The sequence below is a fragment of the Seriola lalandi genome, unplaced genomic scaffold (genome assembly GCF_002814215.2).
Source record: "Seriola lalandi dorsalis isolate HSWRI2012SDOR001 ecotype SW California unplaced genomic scaffold, Sedor1 jcf7180002054449, whole genome shotgun sequence".
Classification (NCBI taxonomy): domain Eukaryota; kingdom Metazoa; phylum Chordata; class Actinopteri; order Carangiformes; family Carangidae; genus Seriola; species Seriola lalandi.
In genome coordinates, this window is record NW_019525002.1 from 111,395 (window position 1) to 135,400 (window position 24,006).

General features: G+C 42.2%; 3 protein-coding genes across 5 annotated transcripts in view; all 3 read right to left on the bottom strand.

The window, feature by feature from the left end:
* The window catches only part of slc27a2 (solute carrier family 27 member 2), a 9,433-nt gene extending 6,970 nt beyond the window's left edge, over positions 1–2,463 (bottom strand). Inside the window, exons 1-2 of the mRNA XM_023411109.2 lie at positions 2,197–2,463; positions 65–836 (exon numbers count right to left, since the gene is read on the bottom strand). Coding sequence (XP_023266877.1) covers positions 65–542 — 478 coding nt within the window. The 5' untranslated portion in view covers positions 543–836; positions 2,197–2,463. The remainder of the gene's footprint in view (positions 1–64; positions 837–2,196) is intronic.
* Positions 1,929–8,906, bottom strand: LOC111658547 (long-chain fatty acid transport protein 2-like). The gene is made up of 10 exons (XM_023411123.2): positions 8,394–8,906; positions 7,163–7,372; positions 6,886–7,041; positions 6,467–6,591; positions 6,162–6,356; positions 5,983–6,073; positions 5,070–5,268; positions 4,879–4,976; positions 2,788–2,918; positions 1,929–2,686 (listed from the first exon to the last, which is right to left on the bottom strand). Exons 1-10 carry the CDS (start codon positions 8,860–8,862, stop codon positions 2,510–2,512), a joined length of 1,851 nt encoding a protein of 616 aa, XP_023266891.1. The 5' UTR covers positions 8,863–8,906; the 3' UTR covers positions 1,929–2,509.
* A 407-nt stretch (positions 8,907–9,313) lies between these two features.
* cep152 (centrosomal protein 152) lies at positions 9,314–23,350 on the bottom strand. 3 transcript variants are annotated; one of them, XM_087175337.1, is made up of 28 exons: positions 23,007–23,350; positions 22,598–22,714; positions 20,928–21,037; positions 20,733–20,793; positions 20,321–20,641; positions 19,960–20,110; positions 19,035–19,175; positions 18,424–18,563; positions 17,924–18,124; positions 17,600–17,747; positions 17,394–17,485; positions 17,106–17,269; positions 16,730–16,931; positions 16,424–16,528; positions 16,211–16,341; positions 15,993–16,121; positions 15,777–15,912; positions 15,259–15,444; positions 14,904–15,164; positions 14,229–14,360; positions 13,494–14,147; positions 13,225–13,300; positions 12,936–13,103; positions 12,742–12,826; positions 12,101–12,183; positions 11,704–11,860; positions 11,513–11,616; positions 9,314–11,413 (listed from the first exon to the last, which is right to left on the bottom strand). In XM_087175337.1, exons 2-28 carry the CDS (start codon positions 22,682–22,684, stop codon positions 10,584–10,586), a joined length of 5,055 nt encoding a protein of 1,684 aa, XP_087031463.1. In that variant the 5' UTR covers positions 22,685–22,714; positions 23,007–23,350; the 3' UTR covers positions 9,314–10,583. The 3 variants fall into 3 exon arrangements, with proteins under 3 accessions (XP_087031463.1, XP_023266883.1, XP_087031464.1); XM_023411115.2 differs by having other exon boundaries at positions 20,321–20,653; XM_087175338.1 differs by lacking the exons at positions 22,598–22,714; positions 23,007–23,350 and adding an exon at positions 21,535–21,976 and having other exon boundaries at positions 20,321–20,653.
* Between the last annotated feature and the right edge of the window lie 656 nt (positions 23,351–24,006).

The window sequence follows — 24,006 nt, forward strand, 5'->3', positions numbered from 1 at the left end:
GGGGGGGGGGCACAGGGTCCTTCTCTGCGCCCCTGACAGACTGATTAACATCTTACTGTCTTACCTGGACAGATGATGATCACTTTGGCCCCGCAGCAGGAGAAACAGTGCAGCAGAGACTTGGATCTAATGTTAAAGTTTAGCAGAGCGACCGGACAGCCCAGCTTGGCCAAACCGAGCCAGGTCCAAACGAAATTGGGCTCGTTGGCCAGAAACAAGGCGACCGAGTCCCCCTCCTTGAGCCGGGCTTCAGCCTGCAGAGCTCTGGCCACCTTGTTGCTCTGTTTATCCACTTCGCCATATGAATATTCACGACCTTCAAAGTGCAGAAAGATCTTAGCGGGATGCCTCTGCGCTGCATCCAAGAAGCAGTCCAAGATGCTGTAGAAGGGTTTGATTTTCTTGTATTTTAAAAGCCTGACGCCAAGTTTGATGCTCCTGCGGATGTACGCGCAGTCCTCGCCAAAGTACGGGAAAAATGTTTTGAGGAATGAAAAGGACAGAATAGCCAGTCCGGCTAACACGGTGAACCAGATGTACATCTTGCAGAGCGCACTACGCTGGACGCATCTGTCAGAGAAAGACGGAGGAGGTGGGGAGCAGCGGCAGCTCACTGAAATTTGTGACAAAGTTCACCCTGTGCTTGTCCGGGGCGGCGCTCGGCTCCGGCCCGCAGCTGACCCCTCCTTCATTCCGGAATGTTTACTAGTTGCCAGATCTGGTGTTTCCACGTCCACTCTGGACTGATTTCACTCTCGTTCATCTTCATGTTTATCTCACTGTCCTGAGCTATCGTCCACCTCTTCTTCTCTTAAAATGCTTCCTCTGCGAAGCATCTTCGGCAGAGAGAAAAGAGATTCAATAAAAGATGCAGAGAGAAGCTCTGCATTTCAAACTGATTTGCTCCTGCGACACCACCAGGCTGTGACGGATAACTGCGGCTCATTTCCTCCCTGATTCTTTTTTAAAAAAGGATTTACGTGTCAACGGGAGCAAGAAGACTGAAATACATTTATAGCAAGAGTCACAAAGCAGCACGGGAACTGGCAACTCTCATTAGAAATCCGCAATCTGAGCCAGTGTTGGGCGTGTACTCCGTAAACCGAACTGTATTTGTCTACTGATTTATGGGGAGGAGCGTGCACGTGCACACACACACACACACACACACACACACACACACACACACACACACACACACACACACAGAGAGAGAGAGAGAGGGAGGTCAGAAATAACACAAACATCCTACACTGCTGTCTCCCTGCAGACACTTTTAGTGAAGCTAATAATCAGTTTTTGTGAGACTGCCAGGGATGTTATTGATCCAACTGTGCAGTAAATGCAGTAATTAAGCCTCCTGTTAAATGGTAAGGGTCTCTTGTTGTGTGGAGCAGGGTAGCAGACAATGATCATTTTCATTATTAATAAATCACCGTATTCCCAGTAAATCAATTAAATCTTAAATCTAAACAATGGGGGTCATTTAAACGAACTGCTATATCCAACAGACAGTGTAAACTCCAATAACATTACACATGATTAATTAATAATGAAAACTGTAATATGGTTGTGATAAAATGATGAATGATATTTCATTAATGTAAAGTTTTTGACATGTATGTCTGTACAAAAATGATTGGCAGTCCATCCAGGACCTGTTGTAATGTCGACTATTGCTGCATCCCTAAATCCACACTGCCAGCCAGGTCAAAGTCATGACGACACAAAAAACTGCATTAGCCAAGTGGAGGATCGATAGGAGACACTCAACAATACTGACTACAATTATTATTTTAAGTGGAATACTTTCATTAAATCCAATGTTTTACAAAGCCAGTGTGACGCATGAAAACTGTCGCATCAGAAAGCTTCCGTCTACTTTCGCCTAGTTTGCTGATTGTCACAAACCAAAGTTAGGGCCAAGGTTAATGCGCCAAAGGATTTTTTATTTGAAATTAACAGACTCAAATATTTACAAAAAATAAGCAGAATGTAAAGGAGTGTGTGTTAAAGACAGCAGAAAATATCAAACACACCGAAACCTGCAGATATTATATCACTCCTTATATCATTCAGCCTTAAAGAGAGGGAGGGACGTGACGACACACACGCAACAATCATACAAAGAGGACAGCATTGCATACACTGACAAAAGCCTCAACAGACCAGAATGCATTGCAACGAGAAACAAACCGTTTGAACGAGACGCTCACAGCGCTGTTTTTTTTTTCTTTCTTGCTCCGGTTGAAGCTGCAGTTTCACGGAACTTGTGCAGAGTAAATGTGTCAACCTCACGGCTCAGTGCAACACGATCAAACACGTCCTCTGGAGGAGAATTAAATCATTTGCATTTCAGTTACTGCTGAAGTGGAAGTACAGACGTAAAGCGGTGAAGATAAATCACAACACTTCAGATGCATTGAACATCTCAGGTGGGGTTGGTGACGTGTTACAGCGCGAGCAGGTGGATTTTCCCTGTAAAAAGAGAGGGGGTGTGAAAATCACTTTAAATTTTAATTTCCCCTAAATTTACTCCATTGAATATGTCCATCATAAGTGGGATGTAATTCTTTTCTTTTTCATCCAGAAAGTAGACTGGGTCCGTTATTAGATTTGGGTTGAAGCCCTCCTCCACCAGCTTCACCTTCAAATGCTTGAACGTGCCCGTTACGTCCAAAGAGCTCTGCAACAGTCACAGTGCAGTGAATTATTTGGGTGAAAAAACAAGAAGTAATGCCAACACCACGGGTGAACACTGTAAAAAGATGACTGGAGTAAAGGTACCTGAATCCTCATAAAACGGGGTCGTGCGTAGGCTGGCAGGAAATTTTCAACATGTTTAAAAACATCCACAGAGTCAAATTTCAGTCCGTCTCTTAAAGTCACGGCAGCCATCCCAGCCCTGCCCTCCTGACCTGCAGAGAAGAGTCAAAGCCACAGGCACTAGTTTACTGATGGAAAGCATTCATCATTTAAAGTACATAAACCATGGTGCGTTCAGTGACATAACGATAACCAGCAGCCTTGTCGTTATTGTTCATAAAAGGGCAGTTTACTAATTTTACACATTAATATGAGTTTACTACTAGTCAATAGTGGTGATATGTAGCCAGTGATGAAACTGGAGGACAAAATAACCCTGATGATGTCAAACTAGGGGTGTGGGGGTTGAAAGATGTGGACATTAAACAGAGCGGGGAAGGTCTAATAAAAGACCAGTTACACTATGGGAAATGCAGGACCCAGTGTTTTTGGAAAAGCAAGGAACATGAAGACGAGAAGTTGTGACAACAGCACACGTTTCAGCAGGAGCCTCTCCTCAAAGGGCATTTGTGGTTTGCGTGAGGAATGGGAAAAAAAGGTAAAATCTTGTTTTCTCAGCTCCACACACCCGGCTGATCGCTGATTGACTGTTTCACAGTTCTGATATGTGAACAGTGTGGGGGCGGGACCTTCAGAGTGTCAGCAGATCTCAGACTCTCTTAAACAGATTTTGATCATCTTTTCTTTCATCCGCGAGCAATCCAGATTTATGGAAGTTAAGCTGGTGGTCGGACATCGGCATCAGTGTTGGCGCTCAGCCTGACTGGACATGATGGACACCGTTGGCTGCTTCTGTTTAGATCAACCGTTGTGGCAGTCCAAATGAAGTTGAGTGTTTGCTTTCATTGTTCTTTCAGTTCAGGTTGACTGTGAACTGAGCTGCCATAACGTGTTGCAATTCACATTTCTTCACAGAAAATATGTGACGGGTATTATCATGCTGTGTTTTGAACTTAGACCTCTGTGCTGCATGTCCTTCCTTTGCCGCCTCTGATTGATTACCACTTTACACAACCTGCGTCCGAGTTCAAGGGTGGGATCCTCTGAGAGCCCGTGAAGATCGGACCCTGAGACGACTTTAAAGCCAGGATGAACTTGCTACTCCTCACCAGTCTGGTCTCACAGAGTCTCACACTAGTGATGCATCCAGTTGGTCCTTGTCTGCTTATGAAGTCAAAGTTTATGACCAGGACACTGACTTCAACTGACCAACAAAGTGTAAATATAGGCACCAACGGGAAACTGGGTCAAGGTCCACGATGCCTGAGCTTATAGCAGGAGCAGTGCCTTTTTACTTGCTGCTCGACACATGGGTGGAAACGATGAGTCTTGTTTGCCTTTGTTCTAGTTGAATGTTGCAAACGGTGACGTTCTTGCTTAACTTCACTCTGTGTTTCCACCCTGTAGTGATTCTTAGGAGTTTAGTTCAACTGATCAACCACCTGGGGGCAGATACTTGGTAAATCTGATGTGGTCATAAGATATTTACTGACTTTACAAGATGACAAAGAACATCTAAGAACTACTATTGAACAACCAACTGTTTGTGTAAATTCAGGCATTAGAAGGCTGAACATTGTGAAATAGGACAAGTCTTGTTGGTCTGTTATTAAATTCAGGCTGAACCCCCGAATGAACCAGCTACTTATTCATTTCAGGTCTAAAATAATTATGTGACATTATTGTGACTGAACTACACTGTCAACACTCTTCACTTTGGGCTTGTTGACTTGTTCAGGGCATCAGAGGGAAAACGATAATCAAGCTTCTGCTGAAAATCCATTCAGGTAAATATGATGTGAGCTTTTATTAATCTGTTTAAAGTTTCATATTTCTATATCTGAAGGAACATGTATGTTAGAGTAAAAACAATTCATCATTCGCTGATTGACAGAGAATTAATAGTTTTGTTAAAGTCATTCACAAAAAATACCAAACATTCCCTTGTCCCCTGATTTTGAAGACAGCGAACTGGCTTTTATGATCTTGTGATGGACGATTTGTCATTGTTTTCTAAAATTTAACAGATTATTATTATTGCAGATGAATTACCTGGAACTTTAACTCCATACACAGTGGCTTCTTTGACGCAGCCAGCCAGCGAGATGACGTCAGCGACCTCAGTGGTGGCCACGTTTTCTCCTTTCCATCTGTTGACAATAAAATAAATAAATAAAAACCTTAAAGCCTGTGAGCGCTCAGACGTTTCAGCTGCATTCGCCTGAAACAAAAGATGAACTCACCTGAACGTGTCTCCAACCCGATCCTGAAAGTAGATGAAATGATCCTCATCGATGCGCATCAGGTCGCCGGTGTTGAAGTACACGTCTCCTCTCTTGAAGACATTATGCAGCTTCTTCCTCTCCGTCTGCTGCAGGTCTCTCACATAACCAGAGAACGGAGCCCTCACTGATATTTCAGACACCAGGAGTCCAGGCTCACCTGAGGGCAGTCATCTTAAAGTGTCATTAAATGTATTGTTTTCCTGTATGTGTGTGTATGAGGTTACACTCTTTTCTAGCGTAAAAGAAACCAGATTTTTGATGGAGTCATGTACGACAGACACTTAAAGCAGAGGCATGAAAAGTGTTTTTAAGCCTTGTAAACATTCACTTCTTGTACAATTGTTAAGTGGCAGTGTAGAGCACAGGAATCCAGCCTAATTAAGGAAGGTATAAAATTGATTAAGTATCTTTAATCATGTACAGAAACCACCATGCTGAAAGGTACCTGGGTGATAGCAAGAATTTTAGAAACACTACCGTCACAAGTCGAAGCAGCTCTTCCTCCCAAACATCATTTTAAAACCAAGAGATTCTGTTCAATTTATTTGAATATTTTTCTTTTTTTTTATACAATTCTTTATTCATTAAAACCAGTTGTATGTCCCTGAGTTTCTATATATGATATAATAATAGTCTCTATCTTTATGCCACCAGGGATACATTCCAGTAACTGTTATATTTAATCTATTTATTCATGTATTTCTTCAATCTTGTTGGCCTCAAAACTGTCACATTTAGGGACACTGATTTTAAAAACTACAGGTTCAGGTAACTACGTGTAACTTGAAATTATAAAATATAAAGTGTAACCATATTCCATGAAAAACACATAAATTAGACTTCTGTGTCTACAGCACTGGCACTAACACACCTTTGTCGGCTTCAATGCAGAAACCAGATGAATCCCTCACAGGCTCTCCTCTTTCTACGTTGTATTTGATCACAGCATGAGGAAAAAATCTCTGCAAGACAATAAACAAAACACATTGATTCTTACTTATTGATTGACACCTTTCACCTCATAATGCAGAATGAAACCTGGACTTTTACCTTGTTGAGGAAGGTGTCTCGCCCAATAGCTCCGATCTTGCCGCTGTAATTCAGCAGAGCAAAATTCCCCTCCGTTGCTCCATAAAGCTCTCTGATCTCAACGTTTCCAAACCTGCTTATGAAGTCCCTCCACACATCTGCTCTAATCCCGTTGCCTATTGCAAGTCTTACTTTGTGGCTTCGATCACTGGGTTTCTGTAGGGAAAGAAAATAGTAAGAAGAAAAGGTTTCTTATTATTTCTGGTGACCGTTAATGTGTCAGACTCGTTGATGTTAGTGCTGCGACATACAGCACACCGACGTACCTTTGGTGTGTTGCACAGGTAACGCATAGTTTCACCTATATACTGTATGACAGTGGCGTTATATTTTCTGCAGTCGTCCCAGAACTGAGAGGCAGAAAATTTACTCCTCAAAGCCACGGTGATACCTACACACGACAAAAAACAAAACAAACAAAAAAACAAGAGCACCCAGCTGTTTAAGGAGTTTATTTAACCTTGTTTTCAATCAACCATTTCTGTAGATGTTGATGGACTCGGGGTGAACGCCACACACAATTTAGGAAAGCTGGGAAGTATTGAGAGACAGACTAGTGCACTTTGGTTTTGGTTTATTCATTGCATTTTGTTGACAAGAAGGAAAATATAGAATAACACCAGCCTTATCTCTTCAAATACAAAATCGAAGATGTTATTAAAATATTACCAAACAGTATGCGTACCTCTCTCAATGGCTCCGGTGACACCCATGAAGCCGGCGCTGTGATACAGAGGGAGGCTGACGTAAATCACATCTCTAGAGTTCACTCCTGTTAAGAGCTGAATCCAACACATGACCCACAGTCTGGCATGAGTGATCACTGCTGCTTTAGGGAGACCTGGTGAAGAGGAGCCAGAAGGTAGGTAGGTGTGTGTGTGTGTGTGTGTGTGTGTGTGTGTGTGTGTGTACAGCTTCCTTTTACTGTTGCATCCTGCACATTGGCACCTGCAGTAGCTCACCTGTTGTCCCAGATGTGTATATGTAGGCTGCCGGACTCTGCAAGGTTAAATGTGACCTTAAATCCCTGGATAGAGGCTCGGAGGACGCCTGGCTCATTTTCTCTCTGAAGCTCTCCACACCTGCAGCTTTGCATCCGTCAGCCAGGATGTAAACACTGACCTGCTGCTCCAACAGACTGGGCAGGACCTCCTCCACAGCATCCTGTAACTCTGCAAATAAAACCAAATGAACATGTTCACTGCGGCTGACAGACTTAAGAAGATTAAGAAATATCTAATAAAAAATGTCTTCATCGTTATCTTCAGCAGAAACGTATGATTTTGATACATTATGTGAAACGTGTCAAGGAGCCACAAGTAAACACTGCTTTTTGTCACAAGTCAAAATATCTGGGAACCAGAGGTTTAATCTTTAAAACGATAGCTGGTCAAACATATGTTTTATATCTAACATCTTAATGTGCAAAATAACAGACAACTAAAGCTTTCAAATAAACGTAGTGGAGTAGAAGTATAAAGTAGCATAGAAAGGAAACACGACAAGTACAGCGATTGAGTAAATCCATGTAGTTACTTTCTACCAATGCTCATCTGTGTTGTCAACATGTAGCAGGTAGGAGACTTCCTCTCTGTATTCGTCTCTCCCTCTGCTTTCAGTCAGACTGACTTCAACACAATAACAACTTTCAGGCAATTGTTTCTTGAAGTGTCATGTGGCACACTTATCCTGCGCATTGCAAATGATAACAAAATCAGCTCTTCATCTGATGATACCGACATGTGATAATATTATTGCAAAGGGAACTGAAGTTACATGTTGCGTAACATAAACCCAACCCTGTTGTCCTGCAACGAAGGAGAAAGAGAGACACCCAGTGTTGGAAGGGAACTGAGGACATTATGTACTGTACTTGACATGCACAGAACAATTTTGATGTGTTGGTAGTTCATGTGAGTGTTTCTATTTCATGTCACTTTATACTATTGCACTTTTTAAGATTTAAGAAAGAAGACTTTTCATAAAAAATACATACACGTTAGATTGATAAAATAAAATGTATTCATATAGATTAAGTTGATAAACCAGCTTAAATGAATCATTTAGTGATAATACGTTTATTCTTCTACATGAAACACCTCAGTGCAGGACTTCTACTTCCAAGTCTTTTCACAGTGTGGTGTAAACAGTTTTCCCGCCACTGGAGAGAGGAGACATAGATGCAGCTCTTACCTGCAGCTGCGACCAGCGTGTTGGCCCCGCTGCAGCTGAAGCAGTGTAACAGGGACTTGGATCTGATGTTGTAGTTGAGAAAAGCAGCGGAACATCCGATCTTCACCAGGCCCAGCCAGAGCCACACGAACATCGGCTCGTTTCCGACTAACATCGCCACCGTGTCGCCTTGTTTAACGAGCCCGCTCTGCAGGAAGACTCTCGCGGCTTTGTTGCTGAGAGCATCGGCGTCCCGGTAGGTGAAAGTTTCATCTTTAAAGTGAATGAACGGCTTGTCCGGCTGCGTCCTCGCCGCCTCTAGAAACCGCTCCAGGATGGTGAAGTTGGTCTGCATGTACTTTAACAAGCAGCGCCGCACTTTCAATTTAGCAAGCACGTATTGGACATCCTGGATAAAGTAAGGAAAGCGGAAGAAAAGTCCGAGCAAAACAATTGCAACTGCAAAGACTACCGAGACGAACATGTTCATCAGTGAGGAACCTCCAGCGTTTGGAGTTTTTTACCACTGAAGAAGGTCGTGGGGCAAAACCTGCAGAGGAGGAGCGCACACTCTCAGAGGGGCTGGGGTTTACAAAGTAGTTATAAAATAACTGGAGCACCGTGGGATTTGGGATAATTGATTTACAGAGTATACACCACTTGTTTCGTTTCTGTCAATGATTTTTACCCATTGTTTCAGATCTGTAACTATTGCTGCTGTCCTTTAAATTAAAAATTGAAACGTGATCTTCAAATAGTTAGTAAAATAAATAAAAAAAAGCTCTGCACAAAACGAGGTTTTGGTTTCATATTAAATATAGTAAACAGGATTTTACTTGAACCATTAGACATTACTAAGACTACATTTTCAGATCATGCATCACAACAACAGTTTGCTGGCAAGGCTCAGCTCCTATGACAAATGAATTATTCCCTCTTAATTTGTAATAAAATTATAAGATTTATTCAAATTAATTAAAGCAATATATAAATAAAAAAACATTTATAATCTATACACAGCATATCTCCTTAATGTGATATAAAATAAAAAAAAGTATAAAAACAAAAATACACAGGAGTCTAAAGCCCGGAGAGAGAACGGAGCAGAGTGACTGAGCTTTGAATGAACCAGCACCTTATCTAGTGCTGTAATGGGGCGCTGCCAGTATCTCTCATGCAGGGTGTCACAAGTTAAAAATTACAGTGTGGTAAGAGCTGCGACTTTAGACCTGAAAGCATTTGCAGATATCCATGATGCACAAGAAACACCTGAACACCAAGAACTCATTATCAACACTTTACTGTGAGTCATCAAATACTCCAGACTGAAACTAAATATTCTGACAGCAAGATTTTGTTTTGGCTCACTGCTCCTGGTTTGGATGTAACTGACAGCCTAAGTAAACCCTTGTTTACTCATTTCAACCCAGATCATACTGCTGTCAGTGAGATTCAGCACCACGACCTGCAGCTGTATTTTTAAAGCTAGGCTAAAATGTGACAGGGACCGTGAGGGGCCAAAAGAAATATGCAAATATTACTCTGGAACAAACTATGCATTAAAGCAATAGTTTGACATTTTTGGGAAATACTCTTATTTGATTTCTTGTCAACAGTTAAATGAGAATATCAGTACCATTGTGAGGCTATAGGGGGTTTATCATAGCATAAACAATGAAATCATGGGGAAACTGCAAACATGGCTCTGCACAAGGGTAACAAAATCCACCTACCAGTCCCTGTGAACCTCACCAAGTAACAAGTTCTATCTTTAAATCTCGACATAAATCTTTTCATTAAATCTTGTTTAAAATCAAGAAATAGTAAATAAATGTCATGCCTCATTTGTTTAGTTTTTTTTTTGAGGTGGATTTTGTACCTTTGGACATCACCAGGTTAGCTGTCCAGTCAAAGTTAAGGAAACAGCGGCACTCTGCAGCTTCACATTTAGCATACAAACATAGAGTAAGAGTGGTATCCACTTTTGTATTTCCCTTGGGTTAGGGTCTATTGACTATCTGTCAAACTATTCCTTTAACAATCGTAACACAACACAGACAAAAACACACAGCAAGCAACTATGAAGGCAAAAGTTCGGCATCATGTAAACTTCATACACTGTATTAAAAAGGCACTATTTGGTAACGTAACTGAAATAGTCAAGTCAGTTCCAACCTCATCTTCCAACCTGATACCTGCCCTTTCACTTTGTCATTTTTGTTGGTAGAACGGACTGTCAAAGCCGCTGTCCTGCTGGCGCCGTCTCAACTCGGAGAACAGAGGCCTGGAACAAACTCCCTGCTGCTTCTCGGCCTCAGAGCCAGGGGTGGGCTGTCTGTGTGTGCTCATCTTCACACTGGGAAAGTTCAAAGTCTGGGTGCGAGGGGTCTTCTGGGCAATCTCATTATAAATTGTCAGGTCCGACGCGTCTGGAGTGAGGCCACCAAACTCTCCTAAGTCACTGGCCGATGCAGCAGAGACAGAAAACGGCTTCACCGGTTCTACTTTCCTCCCTGAGCAGGAGAGTCTAGGGACTTGGAAGCTTGTGTCCGAGTCACTACTGGTCATGCTCCAGTCAGTACGTTTCTCATCTCTGACAGGAGCCTCCTGGACGGGGAAAGGTTTGCTCTGTTGCTCTGAGTCCAGGCGGTTGACTGCTGTGCTGGAGGCTCCTCCCTGCAGGTAAAGCTCCCTGTTCTTACTCATCACAGATGCGGTGACAAAATCCACCTGGGTTGGAGAAGCCACCTGATGAGAAGACTCCATCTGTTGAGGTTTGTAAGAGCGAAGGTGTTTGTGAGCTGCGGTTTGGGGTTTCATGGCTGCTTCCACTGAGGCCTCCTCCTTCGCAGATGCAGATATGTCCTGGTGTCTCAGAGGTTTAGTCCTGGGTGCAGCAGTTGGTTTCTGCTCAGAGTCAGCAGAAGTCTCCTCCATGTGGGATCTCCCCTCTGCCCCGATGTCAGGAAACTCAGGTAGTGTGGACAGGTTCTTAATGAAACCTGCATTTCTACCTGGAGGGCAGCCAGTGGTGGATACAGCTGTGGAACAATATGCCAATAGAAAACACAGATCAACAACATATTTATATTTTGAGAAAAAGAATCCACAGTAATGGAGTTCTGTACAATAGGACTCACTTGGTAAACTGCAGTTCTTTCCAGATTTACTTCTGATAGGCGTCTCCAGCACTTTAGCCATGGCCGCCAGCTTGCTTGCAGCATTCATTATTTTCTTTTCAGCTCTGCAGAAGATGGGAAGATCAATACAATTAGCCCGAGAAGCCATGATGAAGCAAGCAAACAAGTTAAAGACAGTAACGGCCTCTTGCCCTGTGGTCTTTCCTCCATCCTGCAGCAACTCCTGCAGACAGGTCAGATAATAACGCCGCATCTTTCTGGCAGTGTCCTGCCTCTCCCTCTGCACCTCCATGCAGATCATCTCTGCTGCTCGCTCCCGACTCTCCTGAAGGTAACGCAGCATGTCTTCTGTCGGAAAAGAAAAACACAATCACAGTCACAGTCTGTTCTTTACCAGGTACATGTGAGTGGAAGTCTTTCTAGATACACAAAACCACGGTCAACAGTGTCTTAGCACTGACTCCCTCTATCACAAATATATTATATTGTATTATAATTCTGGTGTCCATGACACTGAATACTGTAAATCCACGCAGATATCCCCCTACAAACAATTATAAACTAATAAAGAAAAGCCTCATCACCAACCTCTGATCTTTTCTACAGTCGTCAAGTATTGCTGCTTCATCTCCTCGAGGCCCTGCTGAAGATGTTGCTGGTGATCAGAAGTCCTGTAAACAAAAACATTAAATCTGTAGGGGTTATTTGACTGAAATTCATTACCACAACTAATGGTAGCTATGAATGCTAATGCCACTGTGCTCATCTTGGAGCTTAAAAGAACAAAGGAAATCTATATATCAAATAAAAGCCTCTTGTTCATATACATTGTTTTTAGTTTCACTGAACAGCAGAAGTTACATACAATTACCTACTGAAGTCAGGTTTCATGAATACAAAATGCTTGTAAAATTATAATCTGACTATAGTTGAAATGATTAGTTGATTAATCAATTAGTTGATTGACATGAAAATAATCAGCAGATATTTCCATTTGGTGCTTAACTTTGTTTCACCTTGTAATAAACTGAGTATCGTCAGGTGTCAAAGCATTGGACAAAACAAGCAGCCTGATAACTCCACTCTTATGGCACTGAGATCTATCATTTCTGTAACGTTTGTAAATGGTTAACGATGTAACAATAGATGAGGGCAACTACGCAGTGAAACAATATTTCATTCAAATGGACTTTATTAAATCAAAGCTAAGAAATGATAAAAACACAAACCCTGAGGATTCCTTGTCTCTCTTCACTTCGTCTATCTGCTGCAGATGTTCCTCCTTTACCTTCTGTAAGCTGCTTTCATGCTCATCTACAAGAAACAGTGGTGTGTCCCATCAACACGGATGCACAGATGTAGTTGAGTAAATCTATTGAAATGTCATTTAGAGAGACATTTTAAATGCATTAAAGAAATATACCTTTAAGGTGCTGCATGGCGGTTTTGTGCTCTCGAACGCTGTGCTGGAGTTGACGACAGGCTTTCTCCAAGTGTCTGTGGAGCTCCTGATTCTTCTTCTGCAACTTGCTCAAAGTCTCAGTGCACTCCTTCCTGCAGTGAGCCTGCTCCTTCCTCTGGGACAAAGAGCCTGGAAACGGTGGACAATATTGTTGAGTAAACTTGTTGATGGGAACTCTGCTATTGTCAATCAAATCCATTGTGTACTGCATGTCGAATGTATTTAAGTAGCACACTGTGACATTACATACTTTGCATTTTGTTGATTTCTCTTTCATGTTGCTCCTGAGTTTCCTTTAGCACACGACTCAGTCTCTCCTCACTTATCTGAAGGGACCGAAATGAAACCATGACAGGGAGAAGCAACTCAATCACTGCACCACATCAGAGACAAAATCATACAGATGAATCCTAATTAAATGCTACAGAACTTAATCATGGCAACCAGTCCTCCACTATCATTAACAGATAACACCACTTACTTCATCCTTAGACAACAGATAATCCAAGAACAACTCACTTTCTTCCATTCCGTCTTGGCCTGGGATATTACCCTACTGACAATGTCACTGCAGGATGTTTGAATGATGTGTGTTAGTGTTGTCTCTGATGTGGCCCCACTGGTCCTCCTGGTGCTTTCAGTGCCCTGCTGATCTGTTTTGGGGTCTCTGAGAAGTTGTGCCTGGACCTCTGCCAGTCCAGTCTGAAGCTCTGCCAATATTTCATCCCTGATCTGCTGTCTCTGGGTCAGTTCTTTCTCTGCATGCTGACAACTCCAATCCTCCTCCCGAGCCCTCAGAGTCTCCCGAAGCTTGGCCTCCATCTGCAGGAGCAGCTCCTTCTTCTGGAGGTCGGCCTCCTCTCTGGACTGCTGCAAAGCCTGCTCCAGCTTTTTGTGCTGGTCTTGCAGCTTGGTTTGGTACACCCGCTCACTACGAACCTGAATGACCGAGATCTCCTGCTGTTTGTCTCGGTTCCACACTGCCCTAGCTCCGGCCAGCTCAGCCTTCAGCAGGGCAGCTTGTTCTCTTCTCACTTGCTCCAGCTGGCTCTGGAGAGTTGCTACCTCCTCTTGGAGCTCCTCCACCCTCTGCGCTCCAGAGCTCTGCTCCTCCAGCTGGTTCTTGTGTTTCTTATGCCACTGCTCCTCTGCCTTCCTCAGGGCCTGGGACACCTGAGACATTTAAAGAAAGATACATGATCACAACAGAAAAAAAGGCAAATGACAGCAGTGACATTTTTTATCATGTCATACCTGTTGTTCTGTGCATTTTTCTTGTAGTCGTTCCCATTTCTCCCTCTCTGTTTGGAGACACACTTGGTATTCTGGTAATGAAGTCAAATCCTCAGTCCAGCGATTGTAGGCCCTGGTCACTGCACCTTCAACCTGTAACACCAACACATATGTCCACTACTAAATTTGACCCTTTCAATTAATAGGGGCATGAGTCAGAGGAATGATCACATGAAAGTGTGGGGACAGAAAAGACTGCTGTTTACGTCCCTGTTTATCCAGAATCATATAAAATATTATTATTTATTACTTGTGTGAAATTTTGTCATAATTGTTGTGTGAATTCTTGTGTTATGGCTAAAAACATGTTTTGCAGTGACCTTGACCTTCGACCACCAAAATCTAATCAGTTCGTCCTCGAGTCAAAGTGAACATTTGTGCCAAATTTGAATAAATTCCCACACGGTGTTACTGAGCTATCGCCGTCACAAGAATGGGACAGATGGCCAGACAACCCTAAAACTTAATGCCTGGCTGTCGCCAGCTGAGAGTTATAAAAAGAAACCAGTAAAATATCATGTTAATATGGGTAGAAAATAGCTTTACCGAGTCTAATGCTATGGGTATCTAGTTTCCAATTGATGGCACACATACAAAAGCTAATTGGTACATGTATTATAAAGACAATCCAGTGACCTGCTTGGCCATGTCCTCCAGGTGTTTCTCTTGAAGTTCTCTCTGGGCTTGTTTCCTGGCTTCCTCCACAGTTTTGCGTTTGACTTTGTCGGCTTCTACTTGCAGCCGCTGTTTCTGGGCACTGAGCCTGGAGTCCAGCTCCTCGGCAGTAATTGTCACACTGCCGCCCTCAATCTCATCTGTTTGACAGGTGACCTCAGCTGTCTCTCTGTCTTTCTCCCTCCTAGCCTCCTCCAGCCTCTGGGTCCAGGTCGTCTCCATCTGCAGCACAGAAGCAGGAAAAACATTCAGGTCTGAAGTGAAATTTCCATTTGGGAGTTGAGGAGAGCTGGACAGTGATTATGGGAAATCATACCTTTTGCAGCTCCTCCTTCCATGTAGCCTTTGCCGAGGCTACATGGGAGTTCACCTGCTGCTGGATCTCATCCTCCTTCTGTTTGGACCAGAGAGCTTTTAGCTGGTTTATTGAGGCCTGATGCTGAGCCTCGAGCTCAGCCCTCAGCTTCTCCACAGCTGTACCACTCTCCTCTCTCATTTTTTCCTGGGAATAACGACCAATCAATCATAAATCATTCTCAGTCCACAGGTAATCTAAATTTGGATACAGGCACCTTCATCACGGCAGAATAGATGTGACATACAATGTACAGCAATGCAATAAACAAATTGTCAAAAAATAAATAGTAAAAGCTTTGCATCCCCGCTTTGTTCACATGTACAAAATCTGTACCTTACTAATATAATAAGGTATAATAATCATTTCCCCTACAATAGTGTACTTTGATCTTTTGAATGTTGTTTCAATGCTGGTTTGATAAGCGTAAGAACCATGTGCAGTGTCTTTTGACATTTTAGGATCTTTTATTCACAAACCTCATTTTCTCTGATCAAAGCCTCCTCCTTCTCCCCGTCCCTTATTCTTTCCTCAAGCATGTCCTTCTCCTTGCAGACAGATATGTAACACTCTTGTACGGCCAACATCTTATCATTGACCTCAGACAGCTGGGTCCTGTATAGGGAGCAGTAAACACCATCAGCAAGTAGCAAAGGCTTGCAGTCGACTGAAATTCCCATGTGCTGAGGACTTACTCTAACTGTTGGACCTGCTGCTGGTGCTGCACTGTCAGCTGTTCAACCTGAGTGTCACGTTCCAGCATGAGCTCCGTTTTGACCCGGTTCACCACGTCGTCCCTGTGCTGCTGATGAATCCGTTCAGATCTTCATGAAGAAACAAAGATTGTTTATATGAATCGATACACACACCTTGAAGAAAACAGCTATTGTAAACCAATTGCCATCCTCTTTACCTCTCAGCTGCTTCCTGCTTTTCTTGGTCCAGATCCTGGATCATCTCCCTCATCTTAGTGCACAGCTCTGAGTTGGCAGACCTCACCTTCTCCTCACTCTGTTTCAGCTCCTTATTCTTTTTCTCTAGCACCTACAATTGGGACAGGACAACAATCTTTCACGATTTTGTCGAAAAACAAAGAACATTAATTTGACAGTGAACTACAACCAACCTCCACTTGTTCCTGCAAGTGTCGCTTGTCTTCCTGTAGTCTCACCAACTCTTTCTGAGACTCTCCAGTCAAGTTTAAAGGTTTCATCTGGCTTTTCTCTCTGACCTACGAACATACAGAAAATGCAGTTTTTCCTATGATCACTGTCTACATCACAGCCATTTCATTTCTCATACCATGTCATTTATAGCAAGTTTTAGTTCCCTCTTGAAAGCAAACCTCTTTATTGTAAAATGACTTAGTCGGCAGTTCAACACTACATCTTATATCTGTTCATGAGGGTGGTGGTGGTGGGGTGGGGCTCACCGAAGAGCTGAGGTTCGCTTCATCTAACTGTGTCTGCAGTTCGTTCACTTGGCTCTGACAGTGCTGGAGCTCCTCCTGCAGCTGACTGATCTTCTGCCGCTTCCCCTTCAGACTGCCCAGACAGCGCTGCATCTCCACTCGCAGCAGCCGTAAAGCCTCGTCCTTGGGCAGCTTGGAGTCTGACAGGTGAGCCAAGGCAGTGCTGACAAAACAGTAAGGAAAGTCTGATTTGAATGGTTATTGATGCCAGTGGTGATCCTAAAGTTTCAGTAAATACTAGCACTCATGTTACAAACACAAAAGGACACAGCCTGTGAAAAGAGAATCAGAGGTACTGTAATGATGACAGTGTCTCTTCTCTACAATCATGGCGTACCTGTGAAGCGTGCCATTCTTCCTGTTTGCTTTCTTCAATCCTAAATCCATACAGGATTCAGACAGCTGGTTCTCCCAGTCACTGCTCAGGTCTAATGTGATGACACCGTGTTTGACGGCAGATTCATACAGAGTGATCTGCTCCTTCAAATCAGCCAGATCCTCCTTCAGGGTAAAATGTGAAATAAAAAGTTTAAAAGATCATCAGTCAAGTTTAAGTATATATGTTTTTGTTGATTGATGTTTTCAGAGTGGTTTCATTTTGGGACAGAAAAATCAGAGGACAAACCTGTAAGCCTTTGTTCATGTTTTCACTCAGTGCCTTGGCTGATTGAGTCTGTTGGAGTTTGATTTGAATCTGACTCATCTCCTGCACTGAACCTGAAAAAAAGCAGAAGCACAACAGACAAGAAAATATAATTTAAACTCAAGCAGAGTAAAAATATGTGCATAGATATTGTTTGTTAATGTTGACGCATAGACCCCTTCACTCACTCGTCTGCAGTAGCTTGGCACATTGCTGCTGACTCTCCTCCAGGCGCTGAGTGAGGGCGTTGATGACTCTGGCTCTCTCCAGTTGCTCTTCTTCTCTCTGGCGCTCCAGCTGCTTCACCTGCTCTCGTAACCTCAGACCGACATCAGTCTGGAAGCAACAATACAACAACACTGTCAACATACACTTACTTACGCTCTATCTGCAGGTGAAATATCTTGGCATTATTTGAAATTTGATGTCTCATTGTTATGTCTGATGGATAGCCTGTTGACTGATTAATCTCATTTTACACTGCTGCATCCGGTGACAGAAAAACTACAGACCTGTTCACTCAGAGCCTGAGAAGCAGAGTCAAGCTTTTGCTCCAGGGCCAACAGTGCAAGCTCATGCTGCTCCCGTATGATGGTGAGGTCCCTGTCATGCTGCTCCCGCGCTCTGGACAGGGTGTCAGAACGACAGAGCTCCAACATCTGCTGCTTCATGCTGTCCACTGCAGCCTCTGCCACCCTCTGCTTCTTCATGTTCTGCAAACAAAGTAAAAGTACAGTATAAACATCTTTTATCAAGGGTTTCAAGAGAGATATTAATGCTATCTGCTTGTTTCAGTCAGCACTTTAGGTCTGTTTCAGAATGCATTGTGTATCATTATTTTATCAGACTTTTAAATTCTGTAAAGTTGACACTACTTTTGTTGTAGTTTGATTTGCATCCGATTCATCTCCTGCACTGAACCTAATGAAATTACTGATAACTTGATGTATTGCATACTATGTCTTATTTTGCTTTAAACAATTAAGAAGATACAAAAAAACAAAAAACTTACCTCGTGGTCTCTCTCAGTAAGGACCTGTATTTGCTGCTCCATAGCCTTCACTTTGTTTTGCATTTGAACCTCCCTCTCCTTGGCCTCCTCAACCAATCGACCTGATTCCTTTAGACTTACTGCTTGGCCATCCTTTTCATCTGTTGATGGCAATGACAATATTTCCAGGGGCAGTACATCCAACCCAAAAAACAAGAACACAATAGACGAGCACAAGATTGACTGTTTCTGTTTCTCTCAACAGCCACAAGGGGGCACATATTTAACTGTGTGAAGACATCCAATTTCATTTCCATCTATTACTCTCAATAAACCACTTAATAATAGATATTGATAGACAGCCAGCTCTTAACATATTTGTAAAGTGTCAAACACTAATGATTAAAGACTCCCTCATAACTCTTCCACGCCTATAGTGAATGATTTATTCAAATTTTATTTAAGTTTATTCAAAGTCCAGGTGAGCCTACATGTAACATGTAACATCATTACATTTCAATTCTTAAAGTATCACAAAGTATCATTACTTCACATGGGCTTTGTTCTGTAATAAATGGAAATTTCATTCATTTTCATTCTAATTTTGAAGGTAAAAACAGAGTGAAAAATACCTTTGACGATTGCGAACTGATGCTCAAGGTATCTCATGTTACGCCTTGAATCTTCCAGTTTTCGCTCCAAGTCCTCAATTTGCCTTTGATGAGCTTGGTTTAAAATCTGCAGCTGGGCGAGCTGCTCTCTATCAGCAGTTTCTGAAACACAGCACAACATTTCGATTCAACACATCAGTCATTTAGCCCTTATTTAAACAGTGTGAAGACATGTTAACTTTTAGCAATGTTGTTTGAGAGGGTGTATGTTATACAATAATAGTAATGGCCTCCAGTTTGACAGTGGTGAACTGGAACAATCAACCAAGAGCTTCATGTCTATACATCTTGATGGATAATAACATCCAAAAAAGGTTGGGTATTAAGCCTACAAAAGCTACTGAATAACCTCCACATGACACAGAAATATAAGAGGAACAATCTCTGACAAATTTTGACCTTTAACAACGCTACACAAGGAATTTTTTAGGAAGTCACTAAAGACACTAAATACTGAGCTCACAGTTTCCCCTCAGATTACTGTGCAGTATCTCAGGTTTGTTTAGGCGGATGAATCTCAATGGCAAACTGCAACTTTGCTGATCTGAAATAACACTGTTCCACGGTGGTTCATGATAGTTGCTATGGCTGGTACATGAACACGGCTCATTGTTTTTAGTTTGGCTCACTTTCACAGCCTTTCTGAGTCAAAAGAAGCTAATTTTTGTACTGCTGTCCATAGAACAACTAAAGTGTAAAGTAAATGTATTGCTCAATGGCAATTTGACAATGGCAGTTGCAAACAACAGAATACTCCAGATTCTGATTTTTCACTTGAACAGATTTTTCTCATCCAGTTCAGCAAATTACCTAAAGGTCTATTTTCAGCTATTATATAGTCATGTGCTTTTAATCCAGCAACTAAAATCAAGACCATAAGACTCACGTTGTGTCGAGTCAAGGAATTCTCTTTGCAGATGGTCAAACTGGCCACCTTGGTGAGCGGCCTGCGAGTTAAACATCTTTGGCTGATGGGCAGGATGGTGAGGATTGTAGCTGGCCTTGTACAGATTTACAGTGTTGTCCCCAGTTCCAGGCTTTAAATTCAGAGGAACAAGGACAAAAAACAAAGACAGAGCATGTTTGAAACAAAAATATTAGGCGTTCAATAACACAAGCATGAACCAATTGACCAAGTTCAGCCATCACTGCAATGAACCACCAAATATTTTGAAATTTGTATCTTTAACACGTGTAGGACCCTGCTGTTATTTTATCAGTTTGCAATGATGAAACAGTCCACTCACCTGAAAATGGTTTCTGGTATGGCTTTGCTTGTCTCTGTATCCTACTTCTCCGTTATATTCGACGTGGTTAGTAGTGCCTTGAGGGTATGGTTTGGACTCATACTCATCTGTGGAGAAATCATTGGTCTCTGTAGACTTCTCTGTGCCCATGCTAGTGTATGTACAATCTCCCTGGGTGAAATGGTGATCCTCTGACTGCTGGTTCCAGGTGTGAGGCGGAGGTTGACTTTGAGGATTCCTCCGATGTCCATTGATCTGAACAGCATCATCCTCATAAGTGTAGTCATCATGAAGGCCTTGGTCATAGTCAGCTTCATAGTTCTTCAAAGAGACCTTGACAGTAAGTGATTTTTTTTTCTTTACAAGTTCAGAAAACAAAAGATCTATCAGTGAAAACAAACTAACATCCTACCTGTTCATGAGAGACTGGCCTTGGGTGATTTGACCATTGCTGAGTCCATGTGGACTGTGGGCTGAGTAGAGAGGGCAAAAAAAAAACAAACATAAATATTATAATACGGTCATGTTATAGCTGCTTGTCTTGAACTACAGCCTGAATTCTCCAAATCTGAGATTATTTTTGTGTCAGCAGCAACATGTTTGTTACCTGTTGCCAGTGTTTTTATTGCTGCAGGTAGAGTACTCCAGCTCTGGAGAGGAGGAGTCTCTGCTGTCCTCCAGCATGTCATCAGGCAGGTCTGTGAGCAGTTTGTGCAGCTGTGGAAAAACAGCACATGGAAATGAGTCACCGAGGTTGCTCCGCAACCGAGTTATAAAGTAACAAAGAACTAGAAAAAAAAAATCTCAGAATAGCAAACACCTGACAGAATGAGAAACAGAAGTGAGATTCTGTTATCTTGAGAAGAATACAGCTCAATATAGCTGATAAAAATACTGCACAGGACTTCATGTGCACAATCATCTTGCTATTGTATGTGTCATGCAATTTTTCAGTAAGTATGTATATCTCATTCTGTAAACAGCTAAAAATAATTGACGATTATTCGATTAGTTGACTGACAGAAAACTCATTGCTAACGATTTACATAATCAAATCATTTAAGTCATTTCAGATGCCTCGGTGTAAAAACATCTTAGCTCTTTCTGACACAAAAACAAAAAGGAGAGCTCTCCTCTGTGTCAGTAACAGACTGACCAGGCTTGCTTTAAAACCAGCTCTGTGAGATGGAACAAGCAGAGCCAGCTGGACTTACTTCCCACAAGGACCGTTGAATATTCCTCAAATCCTCCACTGTGTCCACAACTGAAGGACCCATACTATCCCACTTATTTATCCAAGAGGTAAGAGGCACTTCTGCTTCAGCTGTGAAGCCACATGATAACCTTCTAGCCTAATCTGTCTGCACTGAAGACCTTCTGTGTGAAACATCCAAAACGTGCCTGGCATGCTGTCGGCTCCCAGCGGCTTTGCTATGTTTTGCTCCCAAAGAACTCCATTGTTTGGACAAAACATATAGCAAGATTAACTGGAGCAGAAACATTCCAATTACCAGTAGAAAACATGTTCCACTTGGCCAACTTGTGCATAATAAATAGGCTATACCAAAGAAAGAAATCCATTTAAGAATCAATAGTCAAAGTACCATTCTTCTGAGTTTCTTCATGCTTGCTCTACTCATGTACTAGTGGGGTCAAACACAGAAAAAAGGTGACCTAAATAGGGCGAAAGTAGGGAAACCACAGGGCAGAGCTAGTTTCAGTGAGACACACCTGGGAGGAGGACTTTTCCTTGAGCCAATAATAGCTCAGCTTCATGGCGCAACAGATTGTAGGCGTAAGTAATAACACATGCCTGTGAAGTTGTGAAGCTGGCCGGGCTTGTGAAATTCAAACAGTGCACACCTCAAATGCTTCCCCAAACAACAACAATACTACCTCAGAAAAACAAATAAGAACTTGATAAATTTAAGGTTCTCAAAAGAGAACATCACCATTTGGTAAGTACACAAACATGACAATGTACATTAGCAGCCAGTAATTGTGATATCACTTAAGTAGAGGTAAATGATGCGTTGAGAACTGCATATACCACAGGTTATCTCTCCACTATTTCATGATGCCCTGGATATATCCTGTCATCTGACCTATTGGATAGTGCACTGCTGTTTGATAATATGTAAAATCAAGAAACTACCGCTGATCAAGCAATCTGGAGAGTTTTAACAAATCACAACGGCACACAACCACAAGACACAAACATGATTGTAATAGAAATGTTATCCCAACTATACACTCCTGTAGTTACATGTGCTGCACCTCTTGCTCTCTTGCATAGTCCTCCTGGTCGTATTCTTCCTCTTCGTGTTGGGTTTGAAGAGCAGCACTGTCAAAATCAATAGACATGATGCACAGCCTGCTGGTGTGTAGGGTGTGCTGGGAAAAGAGATAAAAACGAATTTAACTTATAGGAGGGAAATCACAAACAAGCAGCAACTATGTGTAAGATCGCTCTAAATATTAGATGGTGGATAGTAGCCTCCAAGGCTCGGGAGCAAGCAGAGATGACTAGAGTAAGGTTGGTGTTATTTTGAGCATCATAAGACAAGGTATGGTTCATGTTAAGGTAAGGGGTAACATACTTAGACACAACAACAACTATTCCGAGCCCTAGGATCATGTGATGGTGAGCGTAAATTTAACCAGTCAAAACAGACACACAGCTTACCTGTGAACATGGGACAGATGTTTCCTTTGTTTGGCTGCTTATTCCTTTACTTGTGTGACGTTAAAATGTATGAACTCTATTAAACAGCCACATTACTGTTCACAGTACAAAGCATTGACGCTAGCGAACTAGCGTTAACCTGGCCATGTTAGCTTGTCTTAGCAACAACGTAACAACGAGCCCGACAAAGACTTAAAAACGACTTGGTCATGCCTTGAAAAACCTACGCCAAATACGTTTGATCAAAGACTCGTTAGCCAGTAAAATTTTAACACCCATAACATGCTTCTGACCTAGTAGGAAACTTTGTGAGGAACAAAACTAGCAACGGTTAGCCGACTGAACGTCCTCTTTAAGAGCAGAGGACTCGCCCACTTTGAAAACTCGCGCGCATTAGCAGCGCCAAACCACAGCAGGTCTTAAACACAAACACACACACACACACACACACACACACACACACACACACACACACACACACACACACACACACACACACACATTCTCTCTCAAACAAACACACTGGTTTTTGAAACTTTCTTTTCACCACGTATACATCAGTTTAATATGTATTCAGTGTCAACGAAACCCATGCGGCAATTGCCATTACGAGAAGCAGCTTTTTTGGTCGTTCTGCCATCCCCGCATCTGTGATGCTAACCACGTTTCCATAGTAACAAAATCTCTGGAATTATGGGTAGTGTAGTCATCACGTTACCTTGTGTGGGAGTCTGACATTCAGAGACCAACCAGATGTGTGGATGGACGGTGGAGTTCATATTTATTAACTTTAACTTTATTTAGAAAATTTAAAATAACAAGGGTTAGAACACAACGTCAAACAGACATCTATTTATTTATTTCTCTTATCTTTTTTTTATTCCTTTCTTTACAAATGTCATACGTTAAGATACATTAAACCACAATTTCAAGAGAATAACAGAGAAGTGAAAAAGAAAAAAAAATATGTTGATAAGAATTAAGCAATATATATGATATA

Excerpts from the sequence above, each read along its gene's own strand:
- LOC111658547 (XM_023411123.2), bottom strand. The coding sequence starts at position 8,862 with ATGAACATGTTCGTCTCGGTAGTCTTTGCAGTTGCAATTGTTTTGCTC. Across the intron at positions 6,592-6,885 it reads CACCGGAGCCATTGAGAGAG|GTATCACCGTGGCTTTGAGG; the intron begins GTACGCATACTG and ends TGTCGTGTGTAG. Across the intron at positions 2,919-4,878 it reads GTATGGAGTTAAAGTTCCAG|GTCAGGAGGGCAGGGCTGGG; the intron begins GTAATTCATCTG and ends TCTTCTCTGCAG.
- cep152 (XM_023411115.2), bottom strand. The coding sequence starts at position 22,684 with ATGTCTATTGATTTTGACAGTGCTGCTCTTCAAACCCAACACGAAGAG. Across the intron at positions 20,111-20,320 it reads ATACCAGAAACCATTTTCAG|CCTGGAACTGGGGACAACAC; the intron begins GTGAGTGGACTG and ends CTGAATTTAAAG. Across the intron at positions 14,148-14,228 it reads AAAAATGCACAGAACAACAG|GTGTCCCAGGCCCTGAGGAA; the intron begins GTATGACATGAT and ends TAAATGTCTCAG.